Consider the following 23,270-nt stretch of genomic DNA (forward strand, 5'->3'; position numbering starts at 1 on the left):
GATAAATTACATGAACAAATTCTTTGGTTCTAAAATGTTTTATCCTGCTTCTGTGAACTATCATTTTTATGGCATATATAGTGGAACAGAAAAAAAATTAGTTGTTCTCACTAAAAATCCTTGTATGATTTAACATTTGAATGCAGATATATGGGCCATGTTATAAATAGTTTAAAACCTAAAATGCCTTTCAACAATATTTACTTTCAAATACATGCCTCAAAATATGGCCTTTACATTGATTCTGAAAATTCCATGCATATTTTCAGATGATAATGCATATTTTCAAATTTTTTCCATCCTTGCATTTAAAACTCGAATTTGAATTTTATTACTTAAAGCAAGTTATTTATTTAGTCTCCAGAAGTTATTGGTTTCCAGTACTATGATATAGGAATTCCAGAACCAGACCAAACCTTGGAAAGATATGGCTTACCCCTCCCCCATTTTATCCATGAAACAATTAAGTCCAAAAAGATAAAAGCACTTCCTCAATGTAGTGATGATGGATTCTAATCAGAATCTGGATTTCCCTATTTCTAATTTAACATGCTGTCCTGTATACCATATTGAAACTCCTTTTTTGAGATGTATTATTTAAGTGCCTTACTATGAGATCAATCTGGTTGACCTATCACTTCGATATTCTTTGTAGTAAGAATTTATATTACTTAATATAAAGGTTTTTGAGATCCTCCTAATATTTTTAAAAATAAACGGTTAATTTTCCTTCTGTGTTTGGAGCACTACGAAAAATAAATTCAGTACCCACCTGTCAAAGGAATGAAACTGCATAGGAAGAATAGCTTGCGCTTCTCTCTTCAATGCTGGATCTGGGTATGGGATAGGTTCAGGGCCACATTCTGCAATTTCAACTGGGGCAGCCACAAGACTTTTCAGTATCTCCTTGACATTGATGCCTTTGGTTTGACTAATGCTAGATATGGATGGTGCGGGTTTCAACAGTTCACTGGGGTTCTCAGTTAAGCTTTCCTGTGATTTCTTCACTTCAGATGACAAAGTGGATAACAGTTCACTCATGGCATCAGGGCCTGGGCCCGCCTCTATTTCTGCCCCATTCAGGATGCTAGCCACTTGCTCCTCTCCAATTCCTGAATCTGTATGTGGAATGGAACTTTCTAGCTGAATATCTTCACCAGCGGTTGGTGTTTCTTTTTCCTTTACAGTGTCTGGAAACGTAGCAGGTGTTTCTGTAATAAAAGAAACTGGTTTAAACAAAAAGCTTCACAAGTGAAAATCCAGTATTATTAATAAAATATTCTCACATATTGGAATAAAGAAAATAAGACCCGTGAGAAACAAAAAAAATCTGCTAAATGGATGTGCATAACAACACAACTGGATTAAAACATATCATCCATGTACACCTGTCATTTTTGTTCAGGAAGCCTCAACAGAACCCTGTTTCTTTCCAAAGCCAACTGGCATTTCAAAACTGGTATCTTTAAAAGCGTGGAGCAACAGTACCCATAACAATTTTTTATAGCAGCTTATAAATAATTATTATATGAAGTTCCCCTTTATCCTTTGTTAACTTACCAGTCATATAAGAGAAATTGTTATACTTCTCTAATATTACCTTAAAAATATGAAGTCATTTTATACCTTTTTGGTACTTCAATAACCAATAATATAATATCTAGTTAAAATATTTAAACTAGTTAAAGATATTATTTTAAAATCAGATATATATATACCTAAAATTCTGAAGTTAATAGCAAAAAGCATGCCAAATGATTATTTCAAAAGGATAAATAATTTAATAAGAAAATAATGGTCCTCAAGAATTTAGCCTATATGTGCCTTTAAGAAAAATCATTTTGGAATACTCATTCTTTGTGAATAAATATAAATTTCAATTTCTGAAAACTGAAGCAGATAAAATATATACAGATATGAAATATACATACAATGTTATCAATTACAATAGAAAAACATCTTTAAAATGTTAAATGCCTATCAATCTCATTATGCAAGCATTAATATAATGAAGTTCCCTATATAATAAAATGTTATCAAATTCTAAATGATGAACTTGAAAAATTGATATAATCTAGGTATAATAGGGATAATAGCTCTTTTTTTTTTAAGATGTTATTTATTTTTTTGACAGAGAGAGACACAGCAAGAGAGGGAACACAAGCAGGGGGAGTGGGAGAGGGAGAAGCAGGCTTCCCGTGGAGCAGGGAGCCCAACGCGGGGCTCGATCCCAGGACCCTGGGATCATGACCTGAGCCGAAGGCAGACGCTTAATGACTGAGCCACCCAGGTGCCCTGGGATAATAGCTCTTAATAAAGTCATGTTGGAGAAGAACATAAGATACTATAGGTAAATTACTTGCAAGTCACTACTGGGTATTTACCCCAAAGATACAAAAGTAGGGATCCGAAAGGGTACGTGCACCCCGATGTGTATAGCAGCAATGTCCACAATAGCCAAACTGTGGAAAGAGCCAAGATGTCCATCGACAGATGAATGGATAAAGAAGATGTGGTATATATATATGCAATGGAATATTATGCAGCCATCAAAAGGAATGAGATCTTGCCATTTGCAATGACGTGGATGGAACTGGAGGGTATTATGTTGAGTGAAATAAGTCAAACAGAGAAAGACATGTATCATATGACCTCACTGATATGAGGAATTCTTAATCGCAGGAAACAAACTGAGGGTTGCTGGAGTGGGGGTGGGTGGGAGGGATGGGGTGACTGGGTGATAGACATTGGGGAGGGTATGTGCTCTGGTAAGCGCTGTGAATTGTGCAAGACTATTGAATCTCAGATCTGTACCTCTGAAACAAATAATGCAATATATGTTAAGAAAAAAAAAAGAAGAAGAAGGTAGCAGGAGGGGAAGAATGAAGGGGGGGAAATCGGAGGGGTAGACGAACCATGAGAGACGATGGACTCTGAAAAACAAACTGAGGGTTCTAGAGGGGAGGAGGGTGGGAGGATGGGTTAGCCTGGTGATGGGTATTGAGGAGGGCACATTCTGCATGGAGCACTGGGTGTTATGCACAAACAATGAATCATGGTACACTACATCTAAAACTAACGATGTAATGTATGGGTATTAACATAAGAATAAAAATTAAAAAAAAAAGCAAAACGAAAGAGGTGAAATTAATCTTAATAATATAATCTATTTAACTGAATATATCCCCAATATTATCATTTTAACATGCACTCAATATTAAAAACATCATTATTGAAAAAAAAATCACTTGCAAGTCCTCTATAGATACTTAGTAAATGTTAGATACTCGTATTACTCTAATTTATATTTAAGTTCATCCTTTGTAAAACAAGAAGGGCCCACTAAGTTACTTCTAAGATCTCTTCAAAATGAACATCTGTAAGTTCTATAAAACTGCCCTTAGATTTTTGTTTTTTTGGTTGTTTATTTTGAAATATTAGGACAGGAAATCAGGAGATATCCAACAGGGAATAGGCTATTTTGATTTCAGCAAGATATCTCACAAAACCTTTGGTGAAGTCTCTAGTAAAAACACAGAAATGTTTTGGTGATACTATTTTTTGGGTGGTATCATAATTTGTTTAAAGTTTTATACACACATGTTAAGGATTAAACATAATGTGAAGGGATTTCTTTAGTAACAGGGCTTAATTTTTAGACTCTACTAGACAGTATTGTTAATTTCTTAAGTGTAGATTAATGTCATGAAATCCAAATTTACTGAGCATGTGAATTTATTAATTTTTCCAGATTTCAGAGTACTTTTGTCAAGTTTTCAAACTGTCAAGTTCTCCTTTTCTTTTGATTCAAACTGTATTATATACATACATTACTTTAAAAATATAACATTCTCATATTATTCAACCTAATATACAATATTCATTTAAATTGGCTAAAAATGTACATCTCTCACAATTGTTTTATTGTCATTTTCATCATATTTATTAAATAGGCTTGTTTGCTCAAGGATGTTAGAATTGGAAAAAAAAAAAGATTAATCAGTAGGACATGACAATAATATTCAAACACCAGATGACCAACATGAAAAATAGGGTAGACCTATTCTTTGTTGTTCCAAGACTAAAAATTAAGATAACTGCATAAAAGTTCTGAGAAGACATAATTTTAATAATACTCCTGGCAAAGCACTGGAGAAGGAAAAGGTAAGAGGTAAGGTAACAGTTTCAGGACTTTTATAAAACCTTGTGGCAGAAAATTAAGACTTAGAATAATAGCATTCAGGATAAGAAGGAAGGAAAAGAATGAAGACGCTTCTGGAATATCTAGCTTAAAAAAAGAATGGAGACATGCCACTAACTGAGGAAGAAAGCAAAAGATTAGCAAGTTTGTTCAGAAATATTTGGCGGGGGGCGGTGCCTGGGTGGCTCAGTCAGTTGAGTATCAAAACTCTTGGCTTTGGTTTGGGTCATGATTTCAGGGCTTTGAGATCAAGCCCCAAGTAGGGCTCCACACTCAGTGGGGAGTCTGCTTGATATTCTCTCCCTCTCGCTCACTCTCTCTAACATAAATAAATCTTTAACAAAGATATTTTTTAAAGATTTATTTAGGTATCTGAGAGAGAGCACACATGTGCATGCAAGAGTGAGGGGGACGGGGTAGAGGGAGAGACTATCAAGCAGACTTCCCACTAAGCATGGAGCCCTACATGGGGCTTGATCCCACAACACTGAGATCATGACCTGAGCTGAAACCAAGAGTCTGACACTCAACCAACTGAGCCACCCAGGAGCTCCTGTTCAGAAATATAACGAATTAAATTTTGAAATCAATTGAGTGCAGAATCTCTGGAGTATGTATAGCTGTTGAGTCAAAAGAAATATAGCCATGTATTTTGGGATTATTCAAACTGAGATGATAATTGATACTTCAAAAGTTGATGAAATAAGCTAGGAATAAAGAATGAGAAAACAACTGCTAAGGCAGTTATTGCCTCTATTGGAGGTATTACTGAATTTATTTAATGCATGTTTGCATCTATACATTATATATTTGGGGAGTAAAAACAGTTGTGGCAGAAAATCAGTAGAAAATTAAATAGCAATAGTGAAGCTTCTATGACAATAGGACACAGAATGTAAATGCAGAAACAAAATAAGAACTCTAAGAGTAACAAATCACAGTGGCATGGTTACCAGCATGGGCTAAATTTTCTTTCAGAATTTAATTCTCAAAAGGCATATAGTCAAGTCTAGCACTTACTCTGAATTTGGCTGATTTACAGATTTGGCCTAGAGTTTGACTTTATCCTAATGTGATGTTTCAGTGTCTTTATTTATGGCATGTTTTACATTAACAGCTACACAAAAATGTAAACTTTTCAAGTTATAGAAACCTGAAATATAAACATTTTGCTACAAACAGAATATTTAAGAAGTTAAAATCTTTGATTTAGTGTCTACAAGTTACCATATAAAAACTATGTAATTTTTTGCTTTTCTGTTCAATTGACTCTCAGGAACAATGAAAATCTCTAACTCACTAACTAGATACTTGAAACTCCAATATAAATGTTGGCCTCTCAATTATAAAATGCAATTAAGTTTATTAAAATTGAAATATTTTCAAATGACTCATCAAAATATTTACAGAGTAATATAATTCTAATTTTATGTTTACTGTGACGGATAAATCAATGATTTCAAAATGAAGCAGTAACTTTGATATTTCAATAAGAATTCTATTCAAATAAATAAGCTTTGTAAAGCATGCTTTGTGATCATATTATATAGAAATAAAAATAAACACCAAGGGAAAATTTTATAATAGTAATTGCAAATAAAAAACAGATCAGTAGTTCAAAAGCCTACCTTAATTTCCCATTATGCATTAACTTTTTTTTTTTTTTTTTTTTTTTTTACAGAGCATGCTCTTACAGTTGATAGCATCCATTTCAGTTTGGATAACTTGTATTATATTTCCAGACTGCTTCTCTGGGACAGTACTTTGAGGATTTAACCCAAGTGACTTCAATAGGATGTTAAGCAGAACAAGAGAGAAAGTACAAATGATTGCAGCTGCGCCAGTTATATCAATGACAGTAGACCCGTAATTTTTCAATAGTTCATCAGTTTCTATAGCAAGAGGCCATGTTAGTACACAAAACAGAAACATGACTGGCCTGCGCGATCTTAATCTTATCAGAAACAGGCCACTAGATGCCAGATGCCTCTTTTTCTTATTTTCATTGAACCTAATGAGTTCATCTAATACGTTTTAGGAAACATATAGGGTTAACTTCAGCAAATGACATGATTTCTGTATTGGGACCTCATTTATCACAATCTTTTCTCCAAACATCTTATTTTACAGTGATGTATAAAGTGTTTCAATGTCTTACCTATTAAGTTATTCAAATTGCTATTTTCCAAACTACTTGAATAAGAAGTAACATTAAAGGAACATACACAGCTCCTTCTTAATATAGCACTAAAAATTCTATTAATTATTTGCTCAAGTAGTAATACGAAGCAAACTAAATCTCATCAGAGTAATTTAAAATATAAAAACCTATATATAACTTGTATGTTTGTTTATATTAAATCCAAAAATGCCAAGTTATGCAAAAATTAACCTGAATTCCAAGGAAGAAAAAAGCTGCCATATTTTATAAAAAGATTTAAAATAATTATTACTCATTTTACACAACAAAGACTGCAAAGCACTGAGTAATTTTTTGCAATCATTTATATATGATTTAATTTTTTGTTTGTTATATTAAATGTATAAGAATACAACTTCAGGAATTCAGTATTATGAATATATACTCACAACAGACAAAATTATAATTCAGGAGAAGCCAACTAAGAGCCAAAAAGTATTTCTACTGAATGTTCTGATTATGACATATAGATCTGTTTGAGTTTATCTTACTTGGAATACATTATGCTTTTTGGATGTACATACTAATGATTTTCATCAAATTTGGAAAGTTTTCTTTAAAAATTCTTTCTTCCCATTTCTGTCTCCTCTCGTCTCTTCAGCTCCCATAATTTGTATGTTGGTTCACTTGATGGCGTCTCACAGGTCTCTGAGGCTCTCCACTTTTCTTCATTCTTCTCCTCATTCTGTTCCTCAGAGTAAGATAACAGCAACTGACCTGTCTTCAAGTATGCTGATTCTTTCTTCTGCCCATCAAATATTCTGCTCAACCCCTCAAATGAACTTTATCTTAGTTATTATAATTTTCAACTCCAGATTTGCTATTTCACTCTTTTCTATAATATTTCTTTACTGATATTCTCTTTGAGGAGACATCACCCTCATATTTTTAATTCTTTCAAAAAGAATTACTCAGGTAATTCAGGTTACTCAGAGGTGACTGGAGCCTTCTCAGGTCTTTCCTGGACCTGAATACATCCCCCAGAGTATGGACATCTCATTCTCAGGTCTTCCTTTTAAGCTTTTGGTAAGGTTCTTATTTGCCACCTCAGGCAGTTCCAATATTAAAAAAAAACAAAAAAACAAAAAACTGCTGCTGATTATTTCAAAAAACATCCAGGGCTTTTCTCATCAAGCAAGCTCTGATCAGGTGGATAAGCTCTGTGAATGAAACTTTACCAGGGAGCTTCCAGACAGGTCAGATACAGTGTTCAGTGGACTTTCTGAAAACTCCAAACATAATTGGCCTCCTTCCAGCGCTGCTACAGCTACCACAGTTGTCTGGAGGCAGATTTTCAAGGACACCACAGAGCTGAGAACTGGATACGAATAGAGCAAGTTAAATCACTAAAAAGCTTGCTAGTCTCATAAAGATTCTGTAGTTTTTCTTGAATTAGCACTCTCTTGATTGTTGCAAGTCTTTGATTACATTCCAGAGACTGGGAAAAGATGATTTTGACAATTTTTGCCAGTGTTCTCCTTGCTTTTTGGAGGAGTTCTTTGGAGGTCCTTACTCCACTCTTTCCAGAAGTCCAACCTCTAAGTGATGTTTACAATTCCAATTTCTACATTTTGAATAAAGTATCAATTAACAATTATAAAATATTCATATTTACATATTTTGCTTTTCCTTTGCTCTAGCTTCTTGTAGCATTCTTTATCTCTTTTCTTCTCAAAGAAAAAACACTTTCCCATTAAAATACATCATGCATCTCCATAGTGTTATGGAAGCAACCATTAGCATTAATAATAAAATGCCAACATATATGCCTAAAACTTGTCTTCAGTTGCAGAAAAAAAGCAACCAAATAATAGTTTAATTCTGTTAATATTATCAGATAAGCCATGATTTGCATGTTATACATGGTTAAGAGTTCAGGCTTTGAAATTAAGACTGTTTGACTTTCTGTGAAGACTTGTTTACCACTTAAGCTTTCTCAGTATCCATCTTTTATCTGTAAAATTGGCATAGTAACAGTACATACATTATAGAGTATGCATTATACATTACACTGCTGTGATGATTAAAGAACATAATTTAAGAATAGTGCCTGGCATTGAGTAATCTCAACATAAATTTTTGTACCTGCTGCTGCCATTATTGATTTTACTGTTATCATCATCACTATCACCATATCCTTTAAGAAAATATAGAGCCAAACCATCTATCAGTTATTTTCTTTACTCATCTTCAACTTCTGTCTATCTTTCCTAGCTCTGGCCCCTCTATCTGCAGACCAGTATCTCCTATCCTAACAGAACAACTTCTCAACCCCAGATCTTATATTTCTAGCCATTAAGTGTTTTAGTTATCTCTCCTCCTTTCTGGAAGAACTGTGTCATAACTGAAAGATCATAGTAATGCAATCAAATTGATCAAAGTTCCAATTCTGGCTCCATAACTTACTAGTTTTCCATGTTACCTTGGAAAAATTAGTTATGCTTTCAGAATTGCAGAGATTGCACTTGAAAAATGTAGATCTTAAGTAGGCTGTAAGGATTAAGAAACTTGTCTATCACTTCTACTCTCCTTCCTTAATTCAGCTTTTCAAAGACTTAGAAGATTTCCACAGACATCTCAAAATTAATACATCTAGATATCTGTTTCCTTCCCCAGGTTAGGGAAGTTTTCAGCCATTACTTCTTCAAATAAGATTTCTTCCTCTCTCTCTTCTCTTCTGGAAATCCTATAATGCAAATGTTAATGTGTTCCGATGTTGTCCCATAAGAACATTAAACTATCTTCACCCTTTTTTATTTTTTGTTGCTTGGATTATAGGAGTTCTATTACCTTGTCTTTGAGTTGACTTACCTTCCTCTGTTTCATCTAGTCTGTTGCTGAACTACTCTAATTTTAAAGTTATTTTTTTCTTCAGCTCCATAACTTCTAGTTGGTTCACTCTTGTTTTTCCCATCTCTTTGTTGAAGTTCTCACTATGTTCACATATTCTTCTTCCCAGTTCAGTGAGCATCTTTATGACCATTATTTTTAACTTTTTATCAGGTAAATTACTTATCTATATTTCATTAGCTTGTTTCTGAGGTTTTATCTTTTTCTTTCATTTGGAACATATTCCTCTGTTGCTTCATTTTGCTTGCCTCTCTGTCTTGGTTTCTAATGTATTAGATGAAACAACCACTTCTCCTAGGCTTGAAGGAGTAGGCTCCTATAGGATATGAATCTTGCATTCAACCCAAAGGCCCCAGCTCTCTGTTGTCTCTCAAAGTTTTGCACTTGTCCAAGCAGCCTATGTTTTAAGAGCTCCCAGTAGTTGATGAAGTGCTAAGACCTGCCAGTATCCCTAATTAGATGATTCAGGTTAATTAGATTGACAGACCCTCAGGCAGGAGCTCTTTAAAGAAAATATATATGGTTCTATGGAACTGAAAGTATAAGCCCCACTGGCCATGAGAGCCATAGGAACTGGCAGTGTCCCCTGAGTGGCAATTGCAAAAAACAGGGATCTGGGATGAGTGCATATGCTCTTTTCTGAGAAATACCAGTAAGCTGAAGCCAGGGAGAGGAAAAGCACCAAGGTGGCATCCACAGCCTATACGCCTTGGGATCAACTCCACAGGCCGTAAGATATGTGCCTAAGGTCAAGCTCCAGGACAAGCAAATAGGCCTCCTTCACAGAAAGACTAGAGGGTGTGCTTCAGTTGGCTGTCTATGTAGTACCCCGGGGGTGGCATCCTGCCAAGAACTGTTGCTCAGATTGGCAGAGTCCTGTGGGACCCAGGAATGAAAGCTCCCCTACCCACAAGAGCCAGGTGATCAAGGGGCATCCCTGGGTGGGCAGCTGCAGAAAACAGGGCAATAGATATAAAAACCAGGGCACTAGAGATATGTAAAGCTCCGTCCCCCGGGAGACACTGGTGCTCTGGAGTGCAGCAGAGAGAGCATGCAGAGATGGTGCCTGCCCTCTGAAGTCTCTGGAAAGGGTTACAGTCAGCCTTTAGATGCAGGTTTAATTAGAAGCCTGCCCCTCAGGGTGTAGCATGATTAGCTAATAAGCCTTCTTCTCAGAAAGACAGAGTTCCTGGGTCTGCTGCCTCTAGCTGCGCCCTGTGGGTGGTAGCTATTTAAGAACTCTTTCCCCATTGGTTACAGCGCTGTTAGACTCACAAGCATTAAGTGGCCAGAGTCAGGTGATAAACATTGTACCCTGGTAGCAGTTGCAAAAATTGGGATGCCAGACTGGGGCATAAGCTCCTTTCTGGGTGACACAGATTATCAAAATCCCGTAACACCAGAAACACAAGCTCCTCTGGCGTTCAGAGCCAGGTGGTCAAGAGGTTTTTCCTGGGTGACAGCCACAAAAAACAGGAACAATCTATATGTTGCCTACAAGAGACTAACTTTAGATGTAAGGACATGTGGAGAATAGAAGTGAAGGGATGGAAAAAGATATTCCATACCAAAAGAAAGGTGGAGTAGCTGTACTCATGTCAGAAAAAAACACACTTTAAAACAAAGACTGTAATAAGAAACAAAGATGATAGTTACATTAAGATAAAGGGGTCAATTGGACAAGAAGATGTAACATTTGTAAATATTTATGCATCCAACATAGTAATATTTAAATATATAAAGCAAATATTAACAGACCTACAAGAGAAGTAGACAGAAAATTACTAAGGAAACATCAGCCTTAAATACTACATTAGACCAGATGAACTTAACAGATAATATATAGAACATTTCATCCAAAAACAACAAAATACACAGTCTTCTCAAGTGCACATGGAACATTCTCCAGAATACATGAGGCCACAAAACAAGTTTTAATAAATTTTAGAAAACTGAAATTGTATCATGCATCTTTTCTGACCACAGTGTTATGAAACTAAAAATCAGCTACACAAATAAAACTAGAAAATTCACAAATATGTAGAGTTAAACAACATTCTACTAAACAACCAACTGGCCAAAGAAAAAATCAAAAGAGAAATCAAAAAATACCTTGAGACAAAAGAAAATGGAAATATAACATATCAAAATCTGTGGGATGTAGCAAAAGCAGATCTAAGTGGGATGTTCATAACAATAAATGTCTACCTCAAGAAAGAAGAAAAGTCTCAAATAATCTAACTTTACACCTCAAGGTATTAAAAAAAAAAGGTGGAGAAAAAGAAGAATAAATGAAGCCCAAAGTTAGCAGACAAAAAAGGAAATAATGAAGATTAGAGCAGAAATAAATCAAATAGAGACTAAAAAGACTATAGAGAAGATCATTGAAACTAAAAGCTTGTTCTTTGAAACGATAAAGAAATGGACAAACCTTCAGCTAGACTCATAAAGGAAAAAGAGAGAGTACTCAAATAAAATCACAAATGAAAGAGGAGCTCTTTCAACAGACATCACAAAAATACAAAGGATCATAGACTACTACAAATAATACACCAATGAATTAGACACAACCTGGAAGAAATGGACAAATTCCTAGAACATAAATCTACAGAGTCTGAAACACGAAGAAATGAAAATCTGGATAGACTAATTACTAGTAAGGAGACTGAATCAGTAATCAAAATCTACCAACAAACAAAAGTCCAGGACCACATGGCTTCATCAAACATTAAAGGAAGAATTAGTACCAATCCTTCTCAAGCTCTTCCAAAATAAAGAGGGAGCTCTTCCAAACTCATTTTATTGAGGCCAGCATTACCCTGATACTAAAACCAGACAAGAGGGCCACAAGAGAAGATAATTACAGGCCAGTATCTCTAATAAACATAGATGCAAAAATCCTCAACAAAATATTAGCAAACTGAATTCAACAACACATTAAATGGATCATATACCATGATCAAGTGGGATTTATTCCAGGGAAAGAAGAATGGTTCCACACCTGCAAATCAGTTGATGTGATAAACCACATTAACAAAAAGGATAAAAATCGTATAATCATCTCAATAGATGCAGGGAAAGTATTTGACAAAATTTAACATCAATTTTTTTAATAGACTTAATGCTTTTATTTGAGAGACAGAAAGTGTGAGCACGAGCTGGGGGAAAGGGTAGAGGGAGAGGGAGAAGCAGGCTCCCGGCCCAGCAGGGAGCCCCACAGGGCTTGATCCCACTGGGATCACCACCTGAACTGAAGGCAGATGCTTAACCACCTTAGCCACCCAGGCACCCCTTAACATCAATTTATTATAAAAACTCTCAACAAAGTGGGTATAGAGGCCTGAACATATTAAAGGCCATATATAATAATCCCATAGCTAACATCATCAATGGTGAAAAACTGAAAGCTTTTCCTCTAAGATCAGGAACAGGACAAGGATGCCCACTCTCGCCACTTTTATTCAACATGGTATTAGAAGTCCTAGGCAGAATGACTAGGCAAGAAAAAGAAATAAAAGGCATGTATATTGTAAAGGAAGAAGAAAAACAAACTATCTGCAGATGACATATTATATATAGAAAACCTTGAAGACTCCATCAAAAAAACTGTTAGAATAAACAAATTCATTTAGCTGTGGATACAAAATCACTATCTAGAAAACTGTTGCACTCCTATACACTAATCATAAACAATCAGAAAGAGAATTTAAGAAAACAATCCCACTTACAACTACATCAAAATGAATAAAATACCTAAGAATAAATTTAACCAAGAAGGTAAAGAACTGTATATTGAGAACTGCAAAAGATTAATGGAAAATCACTGAAGAAACAAATAAATGGAAGATATTCCATGCTCAAAAACTGGAATAATCAATATTGTCAAAATGCTCATAGTATACAAAGCAAGCTACAGATTCAATGCAATCCTTATCAAAACTGCAATGGCATTTTCCACAGAAATAAATAATCTTAAAATTTGTACAGAACCACAGAAGACCTCGAAGAACCATAGCAATGTTGAGAAAGAACAAAAAAGCTGGAGCTTCATGCTCCCTGATTTCAAACTATATTACAAAGCTACAGTAATCAAGCAGTATGGTATTGGCATCAAAATAGACACACTGATCAATGGAACAGATAATATATAGGCCAGTGCCTTCTGGGCCTTGGGCAGTCCAGGCCCCGGGGTGTCACAGTGAGACTGAGGGGATCTAGTCATCTCTCTGCACCTCTCCGCCAGTTGATCCCTGCTCTGCCCTCCCTGCCTTCAGCAGGGTCGGTGCTAGATGTGTCATTCAGAGCTGACTAGCTGGCCCAGAGAGCCCTCAGAAACCACTCACCCACGAGGGCTCTGGAGGAGACCCAGCCATGGGCGAGCTTTGTGTCTCCCTCACCAGTGGCACCTGAGAGTCCAAAAATAAACCCATGCCAACATGGTCAATTTACAACAAAGGACTTAAAAATACACAATGGAGATAGGACAGTCCTTTCAATAAATGATGTTGGGAAAACTGGACAGTCACATGTAAAAGAATGAAACTTGACAACTATTTTATACCATACACAAACATTAACTCAAAATGGATTAAAAACTTGAATGTAAAATCTGAAACCATAAAACTCCTAGAAGAAAACATACATGGTAACCTCCCCATCATAGGTATTGACAATGATTTTTTAAATCTGATACCAAAAGCAAAAGCAACAAAGCAAAAATACACATATAGGACTACATCAAATTAAATTGTTTCTACATAACAAAGGAAACCATCAACAAAAAGGCAGCCTGCTAAATGGGAGAAAATATTTGTAAATTATATATCCAATAAGGGCCTAATACAAAAAATATATAAGGAACTCAATATAACTCAAAAGTAAAAAAAAAAACCCACTTTTAAAAAAGGCACATGATATGAATAGATATTTTTCTGAAGATATAAAGATGGCCACCAAATATATATAAAAAATGGTCAACATCATTAATCATCAGGGGAATGAAAATCAAAACCACAATATCACTTCATACTTGTTAGAATGGCTATTATAAAGAAAACAAGAAATAACAAATGTTGGTAAAGATGTGAAAGGGAAAGAGCCCTTGTGCACTCTGGTGTGAATGGAAATTGCTATAGCCACTATGGAAAACAGTATAGAAGCTCCTCAAAAAATTAAAAATAGAACCACCATATGATCCAGCAATTCCACAAATTTATCTGAAGAAAACAAAAATACTAACTGGAAAAGATAAATGCAGCCCCACGTTCACTGCAGTATTATTTACAATAGGTAAGATATGGAGACAACCTAAGGGTCCATCAATGGATGAATCGCTAAAGAAACTGTGGTAAATAAACAAAATGGAATATTATGCAGCCATTAAAAAGAATGAAATCTTGGGGCGCCTGGGTGGCTCAGTCGTTAAGCGTCTGCCTTCGGCTCAGGTCATGATCCCAGGATCCTGGGATCGAGTCCCACTTCAGGCTCCCTGCTCCGCGGGAGGCCTGCTTCTGCCTCTCCCACTCCCCCTGCTTGTGTTCCTTCTCTCACTGTGTCTCTCTGTCAAATAAATAAATAAAATCTTTAAAAAAAAAAAAGAATGAAATCTTGTCATTTGTGACACTATAGATAGACCTCAAGGGCATTATGGTAAGTGAAATAAGTCAGAGAATTATCATATGATATCACTTATATGTGGAATCTTAAAAAAATCAAGCTCATAGATACAAAGAAGGAATAGATTGTGGTTGCTGGGGCAGGGGGTAGAAATGCATGAAGGGAGTCAAAGGTAAAAAGGAAAGAAAAATATTTAACACATTGAAAATGGAAGTCTTGGTCATTCTATTCAACCTTACTTACCAGTATTGTTTGCTTTGATAAATAGCCATTTGACCTCAGAACTTTAGACAGATAGCCAGGCATTATCTTTGAAAACTTGGCATACTCTAGGCCCCACATCCAATCTATTACCATATACTTTCACTTTTACCTCCATGGTATGTCTAATTTATCTTCCCCTTCAATCTCCACTGCCACCACAGCTTGGTGTTAAGCAAAGCATCACTTACCTAGAGAGCAACAGCCTCCAATCAGTTTATCCAGATTCCCTCAATGCCCCCTTTAATCTATTCCTTCATTATACCTAAAATGCTCTTGTAAAATTGTAAGCAGATTATGATACTTATAGTAGACAAAATAATGAACACTCCCCTTAAAAATGTCCATGTCCTAACTCTCATAACCTATGACTGTCCCCTTACACAAGAAGGACATTAAATGAGAGAGCTTTGCAAAGGGAAGACTATCCTGGATTATCCAGTTGGGCTCAATCTAATCTCATGAGTCCACAGAAGAAGAAAACCTTTTCTAGCTGTGCTCAGAGGAGGATGTAACTACAGAAGAACAGACTGAAAGAAATACTGTTCCAGGTTTTAAAGATGGCAGAAGGAGGAAGAAAGCCAGGAGCCAAGGAATATAGGTGGTCTCCAGAAGCTGAAAAGGCAAGGAAAATGGATTCTCCTCAACAGCCTCCAGAAAGACATACAGTGCTGAAGCCTTGATTTTAGCCTGGCCAAATCCATATTAGACTTGTCATCTATAAAACTGTAAGGTAATATATTTGTGTTGTTTTAGGCTAATAAGTCTGTGGTATTTTGTAATGTGGCAGCAATAGAACACTAATACAATACTCTTCTAATTATTTTAAAAACCCAATCCTTAGTTTTCAAACTCTACATGATTTGGTACCTGTCTACCTATCTGAACTCTTTAAATGTTTCTCTTTCCCTTCTTATCCATCTACGTATGTTCCCAAAATATGCCAAGAAATTTCTCTCAACAGTGATTACTATTTCAGGAATGTACTTCCACTGTCCCCAACATTTTTCTCAAACCCACTGAATTTATCTTTTTTTTTTTTTAAGATTTCATTTATTTATTTGTCAGAGAGAGAGAGAGAGAGAGCACAAGCAGGGGGAGCAGCAAGAAGAGGGAGAAGCAGGCTCTCCGCCAAGCAAGGAGACTCTTATCCCAGGACTCTGGGATCATGACCTGAGCTGTAAGGCAGACGCTTAATCAACTGAGCCATCCAGATGTCTCTGAATTCATCTTTTTGTTCCCAGTTTAAGTGTCTCTCCTATGAAAAGTCATCCCCAACCCCCAAATTAAATTAGGTTTCTTCTTTTGTAGTTTCTCATAATAGTCTGTAATTTTATTCTTAGAATGCAGCATAACTTGCAGTTTTATGTTTAAGTGTGTGGTTTCCATAAATGTATCTACCTTGCTAGAATGTTAGTTTCCTAAAGACAGGGATGTTGTGTTCACTATTATATATCCCCAGCAACTAGGATGTAATAGGAAATCATTCATTTATTCAACAAATATATAATTAGGAATCATAAAGTAAATTGAAGGAAAGGTTAAATTGGAGGATGGAAGAAAAAGAAAGGAAGAGGAGAGGGAAGCTTTTGTTGGTACCTTTACTAATACTGAAAACAGACACTTATTTCAAAAAGTTGACGTTTTTAAGAGATAGTTGCTAGGAATACCTGGGCATGATTTTTACCTGTAAATAAATGTAATATATATTATGCAACATCATTATCCAATAAAAATTCTATAAATATTATGATGACAGTGTTTTAGAGTACTTATAAGAGAAATTATAATGCATCCACATACAGGATTACAATTGATACATTAAAAATGATTCCAACAGCAAGAGAAAATAACAAATCTGTAGTAGTGAAAAGCTTTGTATTTGATATGAATGTAATAATTTACTTAATAAATATTAACTTTATTTCTAAACATACAATAGATAAAAACCGAGCGGTAAAAATATTTCTATATAAATTATTGGCATAACCTTGTTTCCTGAAGATACAATTCTAAAAGTAAAATTACTAGCTTAAGGGTTATAGTTTTATGCTATGTAACCTGCACATCTTTGCATTCTAACCCTTCATAATTTTGTCCAATTTGCAAATTATGGTGTGTGTGTATATATATATATACACACACACACATATGTATCTTTTTAAAGATTTATTTATTTGAGAGAGAGCAAACACACACGATTAGAGGGGAGGGGGATGGGCAGACAGAATCTCCAGCAGGGTAGTCTGATGTGGAGCTCCATCTCACGACCTTGAAATGATGACCAGAGCCAAAATCAAGAGTTGGATGCTTAACCGACTGAGCCACTCAGGATCAAGGTATATTTTTGCTGCAATATAAATTTGGTTATTAGATTTAAATATATTTTCCTTATCTGTACTGTACATTGCTTTTCTTTTGTTAACTGTTTGATGCTTTCTACATGTTTCCCTTAGCATGATACGTTCTTTTAAATGATCTGTAAGAGTTCTTTATTCATTAAGGCTATTAACTTTTATCATATACATGTAAAAGTTCTCCTGTTTGCATTTGTTTTAAATTTTGTTGATATTTTCAGACATGGAGATATACAAAACTTCTATTTAGTTATATCTTTTACTTTAAACCTCAGCTTTTGATGTTATAGTTTAAAACACCTTTTTAATACAAATATTAACTTTAATTGTCTTGAATTATGATCAGTTTCACTTATACCTTTAAATTTAATGCATGTGAAGTATATCTGGCATAATATATGAGATAGGATATAAATTAATTTTTTCAAATGTTTGCCCATTTGGTAACCTTTACCATTTGCCAAATGATACTTCCTCTTCCCTTTGACTAGAAAAGTTGTATTTATAATATACTATGTAACATATATAGTACTATATACTAATGTATATGATACTATAGGTAATACATTTATACTATAAGTAACATTCATACAAATTCCAGCCTATTTATAGACCAATCATGCCATATGCCTATTCTTTTACCAGTACTACATTATCTTAACTTTTTATTTCCAGTGTTAATTCTTTTCCCTAATAATGAATTGTTAGAGGAAAACCAATATATTTATTTATAAGTTCACCTAAATATTAACTTTATTCTTATTAAACCTAAAGTGAAATGATTAATATAAAGCTTCTACAGCTTCTAGACCAAGCTATCAATAAAAGTTTCTTATTCCTGTTTTTAGCATGTTTGATAATGAAATACATTTTATGGCTAACATCAAGTTTTAAAAAAATTGTTTAGCTTTCTCACTGGCTTACTCATCTACTAACAAATATTTATTTAGTTCCAAGCATCATGCCGGGTGTCAGGGACTTTGCCTTTGAAGTACATTCCAATAAACAACTAAACAAATAAATTGTGTAAATTCAAAAAAGGAAATGAAGAGGATGTAGTGGTAGAGAACAGGCTGGTCATGGGGAGGAAGCTACTCAGCTACAACAGTCAGGGAAAGCCTCTGTGAGGTGGACGCCTTCAGGGAGACACCTGAAGGATGAAAATGCACCAGTCATGCAAAAAATAGGAAAGAGAGAGAACCAAAAACCAGAAACAAAATACAAAGATCAAGAGGCAGGATAGTGCTTGTGATTATTAAGGAAGGGAAAGACAGTTTTATTGTGGTAGCATAGTGAGCAAATGGAAGAATAATATGAGAAAAAGCTGGAAAGATAATCAGCAGTCAGATTATCCGAAGCCCATGTGATATTTTTACTCTACATGCTACCAGAAAATTTTAAGTAAAAAAAAAAAAAAACATATATCATTTACATTTTAAAACAAATTGTAGCAAAACTGTAATAAATCGAATAAAGATGAGTAAAAAAAGAGGTAAAGAAACTACTTTGGAGGCAATTGTATAATCCAGGTAAATCAGAACTACAGTAGTGCGCCACTATAAAGTAAGACATTTTAATTTTGTCCCCTAAATCATAGGAAGCCTTTAGAAATTTTTAGAAAGAAAAACAGCTTTATTATATTTGTTATATATTATAAAATATTTATTATATGAATGTATAATATTAAATATGTTTCATTACTTTATTATATACATTAGTGTTACTTTTTATTGTCATCAGTAACAGACTAATGACTAAAGAAAAGAAGTCCAAAGAAGAAACTATGGCAATGCTCCAAAAAGGGATAAGACTTTGAACTGAGGGACTATCAAAGATAAAAAAAAAAAAAAAAAAAGAGGCCAGAGAGCTAGTTCGGCATTGTTGAAAAGGTTCAATAATGAGCTGAAAGAAGAAAGTGAAGTGTGAAGGAGTTGAAGAGTAGTCCAAATCAGTGCATCTCAAACTATCAAACTCAAAGCGAAAATTTACTTTTTTTTTAACCATCACTGATTGACATTTTGAAAATGAATTAAAAATAATTTAAAAAATTAAGTACACAAAATAAAACCACAAATGTTTTTATTATTTGACTCTACAGACGAAAAATAAATTTCAATTTAATCAGAACAAAGATAATATTGGGAAAAGAAAATAATTTTAAAACTGCTCATCATGCTGTCCACTGAAAGTGTGTTTATAGGTGACCAATATATACAAATGTTATTATACTTGTGATTTTTTCCCATTACACATCATAAACAAAGTTTGAAGCAGAAGAATGACTCCCTAAAAGAGACCCCTATATAAGTGTTTTATACAAACACTGGGAATATAAATATTTAAAGTTGATAATGTGACAATGAGAGCTTTTTGCTTGTTAATTTATCTAATCCAAGTTGAACAGGCAATAATGCCACTCATGGGAATAACATACAGCTAAGCTACTTTCATTTTATTTTAGTATCATGCAGAATAGAGAAAGCAGTGTCACAGAGGTATGTTCATGGAACGAATATTCATTTTAAACTTTTATCCAAAATGAAACTAGAAAAACTGTATCTTCAAAATTTCCCTCAATGCTCACCAATGCCCCATTCCAATAACTTATCTTGTATTGTTATAATCAAATATAAATTATATTTCAATGAAAGCAATGAATTCCATTTCCATGAATCTCATGTATGAATCTTCTTTTGGTGGAAAATTAAACACAAAACATTCTATCAAATACATAAAATGTCAGGAGATAAATTTTCAAGGGTGAGCAAAATCAAAATCATCCTTAAAGATCAAGATCCTTTCTTGATAATTATATTAAATAATAATTATTAAGTAATGAAAAATGTTATAGAAATTGTATACTTCCAAGATTCTTTTTGTCCTTTGATCTTTTCTGCTACTAAAAGACATGTTGCAATCATACCCCATGTGTAAGTACTGAATTCATTAAAAATATTTTACAGATCTGACAAAAAAGCGAGTTCTACTAGTCTTTAAAGAGTGGAATCAAACTGGTTTCTTATTCTGTAAAACACACCAAAAGTTGACTTTGCAGTTCCAACATCATCACAGGACTTTTCCTTTCAGTACCCACTGTACCACAGCATACCATAACAGTTATTTGTGATCAGCTTCCATATTATCACATAGTAAAGAAAATAGCAAATTCACCACAACAGTCTTAAAGTAATTCAAAATTTTATTATGCCACCAAGAACACTGTGCAGTTGAGCTAATATTGTTTTCACAAGAAAATATCCTTGACAAAGAAGTGCACTGATATTCTGATATATGCTCCTGAATCTGGGTAACTATTCTAGAGTATTTTCCAGTCACTACAGCTAAGCCTTTGGAACACCTTCTACACGCACAAAAAAAAACAAAAAACAAAAAAAACCCTCCAGACTTTTAATCTAATCTAATTTAATCTAATTTTTCTTAGTTCACAGCTAGATGTTTATAAGCAATAAAGCTGAATTTTTCCTTTATTTCATCATCATGTTCATCATCATTAAAAAAATCTGTGCATTCATCAAGTTGTAACAAAAAATACTTCACTGCTTTATTTGTTCTATAAGCTGGTCTTCTATATCATTAGCCAATATATAGAAAACACTGAACTATGGTATCATCTGGAGCACAGGGTCCTCTTTAAACTTACTCAAGTTACTGGAGGAATTCAGTTCTTTGTTGTTGTAGGCTAAGTCTCCCACTTACTTGCTGACTGTCAGCCAGGTTGTGCTCTCAAGCTCCTACAAGGTGATCTCAGGTCTTTGAACTGCAGTCACCTTCATCTCAGCAATAAAGGACTTCCTTCAAGTCAAAAATCACTTTCACACTGTCAGTCTCTCTGACTTCTTTTTCTGTAACCAGCCAGAGAAAACGCTCTGCCTTTACGGTCTCATGTAATTAGGTCAGGACTATATGGATAATCACTTTCTCTTAAAAGCAACTGTGCTATGTAATACAACAGAATCACAGGAGCAAAATCCATCATATTCACTGTCCCAGGAATCATGCAGGGTGTGTACATGGGAAAATCTTGGGTGGAATGGGTACGGGGAACAGAATTCGGCCTACTACAATCCTTTGTTCTGCAGAGAGTAATCCCATGTCAACCCTACCCAGAAACATCATATCAGCTATTTTATTTTTTATCTCTAAAATTCCAACTGGTTCTTTTAAAAAATCTTCCATTTTTTTTCTCATTACATTCACTATTTCTTTTAGATTGAAAAACATTTTGAACATACTTATAATATCTGTTTGAATGTTCTTATCTGGTAATTCTGCCATCACTGTCCTTTCTGAATCAGTTTCTGTTGAATGATTTTTCCCCCCTTATATAGCACATTTTCCTGCTTCTTTACATGTTTAATAATTTTTTATTGAATGCTTAACATTGAATTTTATGTTGTTTGGTGAAAAATTTTTTTGTATTTCTTTAAACAGAGGTAGAACTTTGACAGAAAGTTAAGTAACTTATAGATCAATTTGATGTTTTCAAGGCTTGTTTTTAAGCTTTTTTTCTTGTGAGTCTAGAGGAGCCTTCATTTTAGGGCTACTTTAGTCTCCTACTAAGGTGTGGCTCTTCTGCAATCTCTAGTGAATGCCACCACTGTGAATATTCTTATACATATAAATTAAGTATCCATAATTTGCAGATGATACTTAAAGAAATGTAATGAAATACAGATATAAAAACTGTATTTTACTCTCAATAGCCAAATAAAAATACAACATATCATATCTCCATGAAACCTGAGGTGTATACTTGTCTATAAACAATTACATTATGGATATTTATTTTATAACAATTAATGAAATACAAATACCCAAACAGGTCAGGAGATGAGGTCAATATTACCTTTGTAAAATGAGTGGGCAAAGCTCTGCTCAGGAATTAACTTGGCAAGGAATCCATGGTTCAAACTTGGATGAGGGATAGATGGTATGACCACAACTGTAGAGAAAATCATGGAATCAAATTTGAGCCAGCATGTAGCAACCTGCAACATGGTCCACTGGAGATCCATGACAACTCTATATTACTGCAACATGCAAACAGTACTAGCAATAAAGACTGCATCTCTGGGGGAAGGAAAGAGGTTATGTATTAAGAGAAAGGAGATATCATACACTTGTTAAGTAGAGTAATTTTAGCAACATACAGAAAGACATACACATACAAAATTAGAACTGGAAGGCTGACTAAAGTATTGCTTGTTTTATACATATAAAGCTGATATGAATGCATTAAAAATGAAGCAAAAGTTGATTAACATAATAAGAGTCTTAATGTTTTAAATGGTCAAAAGACATAAGCTGGAATGATAGGATAATGTTTAATTTGACGAATAAAGTTAAAAGTATACTATAATGAAATAATATCATGTTTATGTGTTCAAAGTAAATGTAGCATGCAACAATAAAGTATTATAGCTAAAACACAATCCATATTTCCACAAAAGCAAGGTAAAGGAGATATGATATGCTCAGGGAAAACAAGATGCAGAGATTTGACCACTAATTTCTACTCACTTTTTAAAATATCCATTTTATTTATATATCATATGCATTTATTTAGGAAAGACAATTTCAACTACAAATTAATCTAATGGTACATGAAATAACCACTAGATTACCAAGGATACATTGCAAACAACCAAGAAACAATTTTATAAACACATGGCAGGAAATGCAACTGATAGAAGGCACTCCATGATATTAAAATATTAGTTGCCAGAAAATGTGTTTATCATTTTCAAGCAGAGTAGGCAAAGCT

General features: G+C 34.4%; 1 protein-coding gene across 9 annotated transcripts in view; it reads right to left on the reverse strand.

Moving 5' to 3' along the window:
* The window catches only part of NBEA (neurobeachin), a 680,995-nt gene that overhangs the window by 410,833 nt on the left and 246,892 nt on the right, over window positions 1-23,270 (reverse strand). For 7 of the 9 annotated variants that reach the window (XM_064586204.1, XM_064586202.1, XM_045869316.2 and 4 more), the window contains 2 exons: window positions 22,353-22,448; window positions 773-1,211 (listed from right to left, as the gene is read on the reverse strand). In XM_064586204.1, coding sequence (XP_064442274.1) covers window positions 773-1,211; window positions 22,353-22,448 — 535 coding nt within the window. The remainder of the gene's footprint in view (window positions 1-772; window positions 1,212-22,352; window positions 22,449-23,270) is intronic. The other 2 variants (XM_054506303.2, XM_064586203.1) reach the window with 1 other exon arrangement.

This window comes from Mirounga angustirostris, unplaced genomic scaffold, assembly GCF_029215605.1.
Source record: "Mirounga angustirostris isolate CCGP_5_RB_7025 unplaced genomic scaffold, mMirAng1.0.hap1 SCAF_3, whole genome shotgun sequence".
Taxonomy (NCBI): Eukaryota; Metazoa; Chordata; class Mammalia; order Carnivora; family Phocidae; genus Mirounga; species Mirounga angustirostris.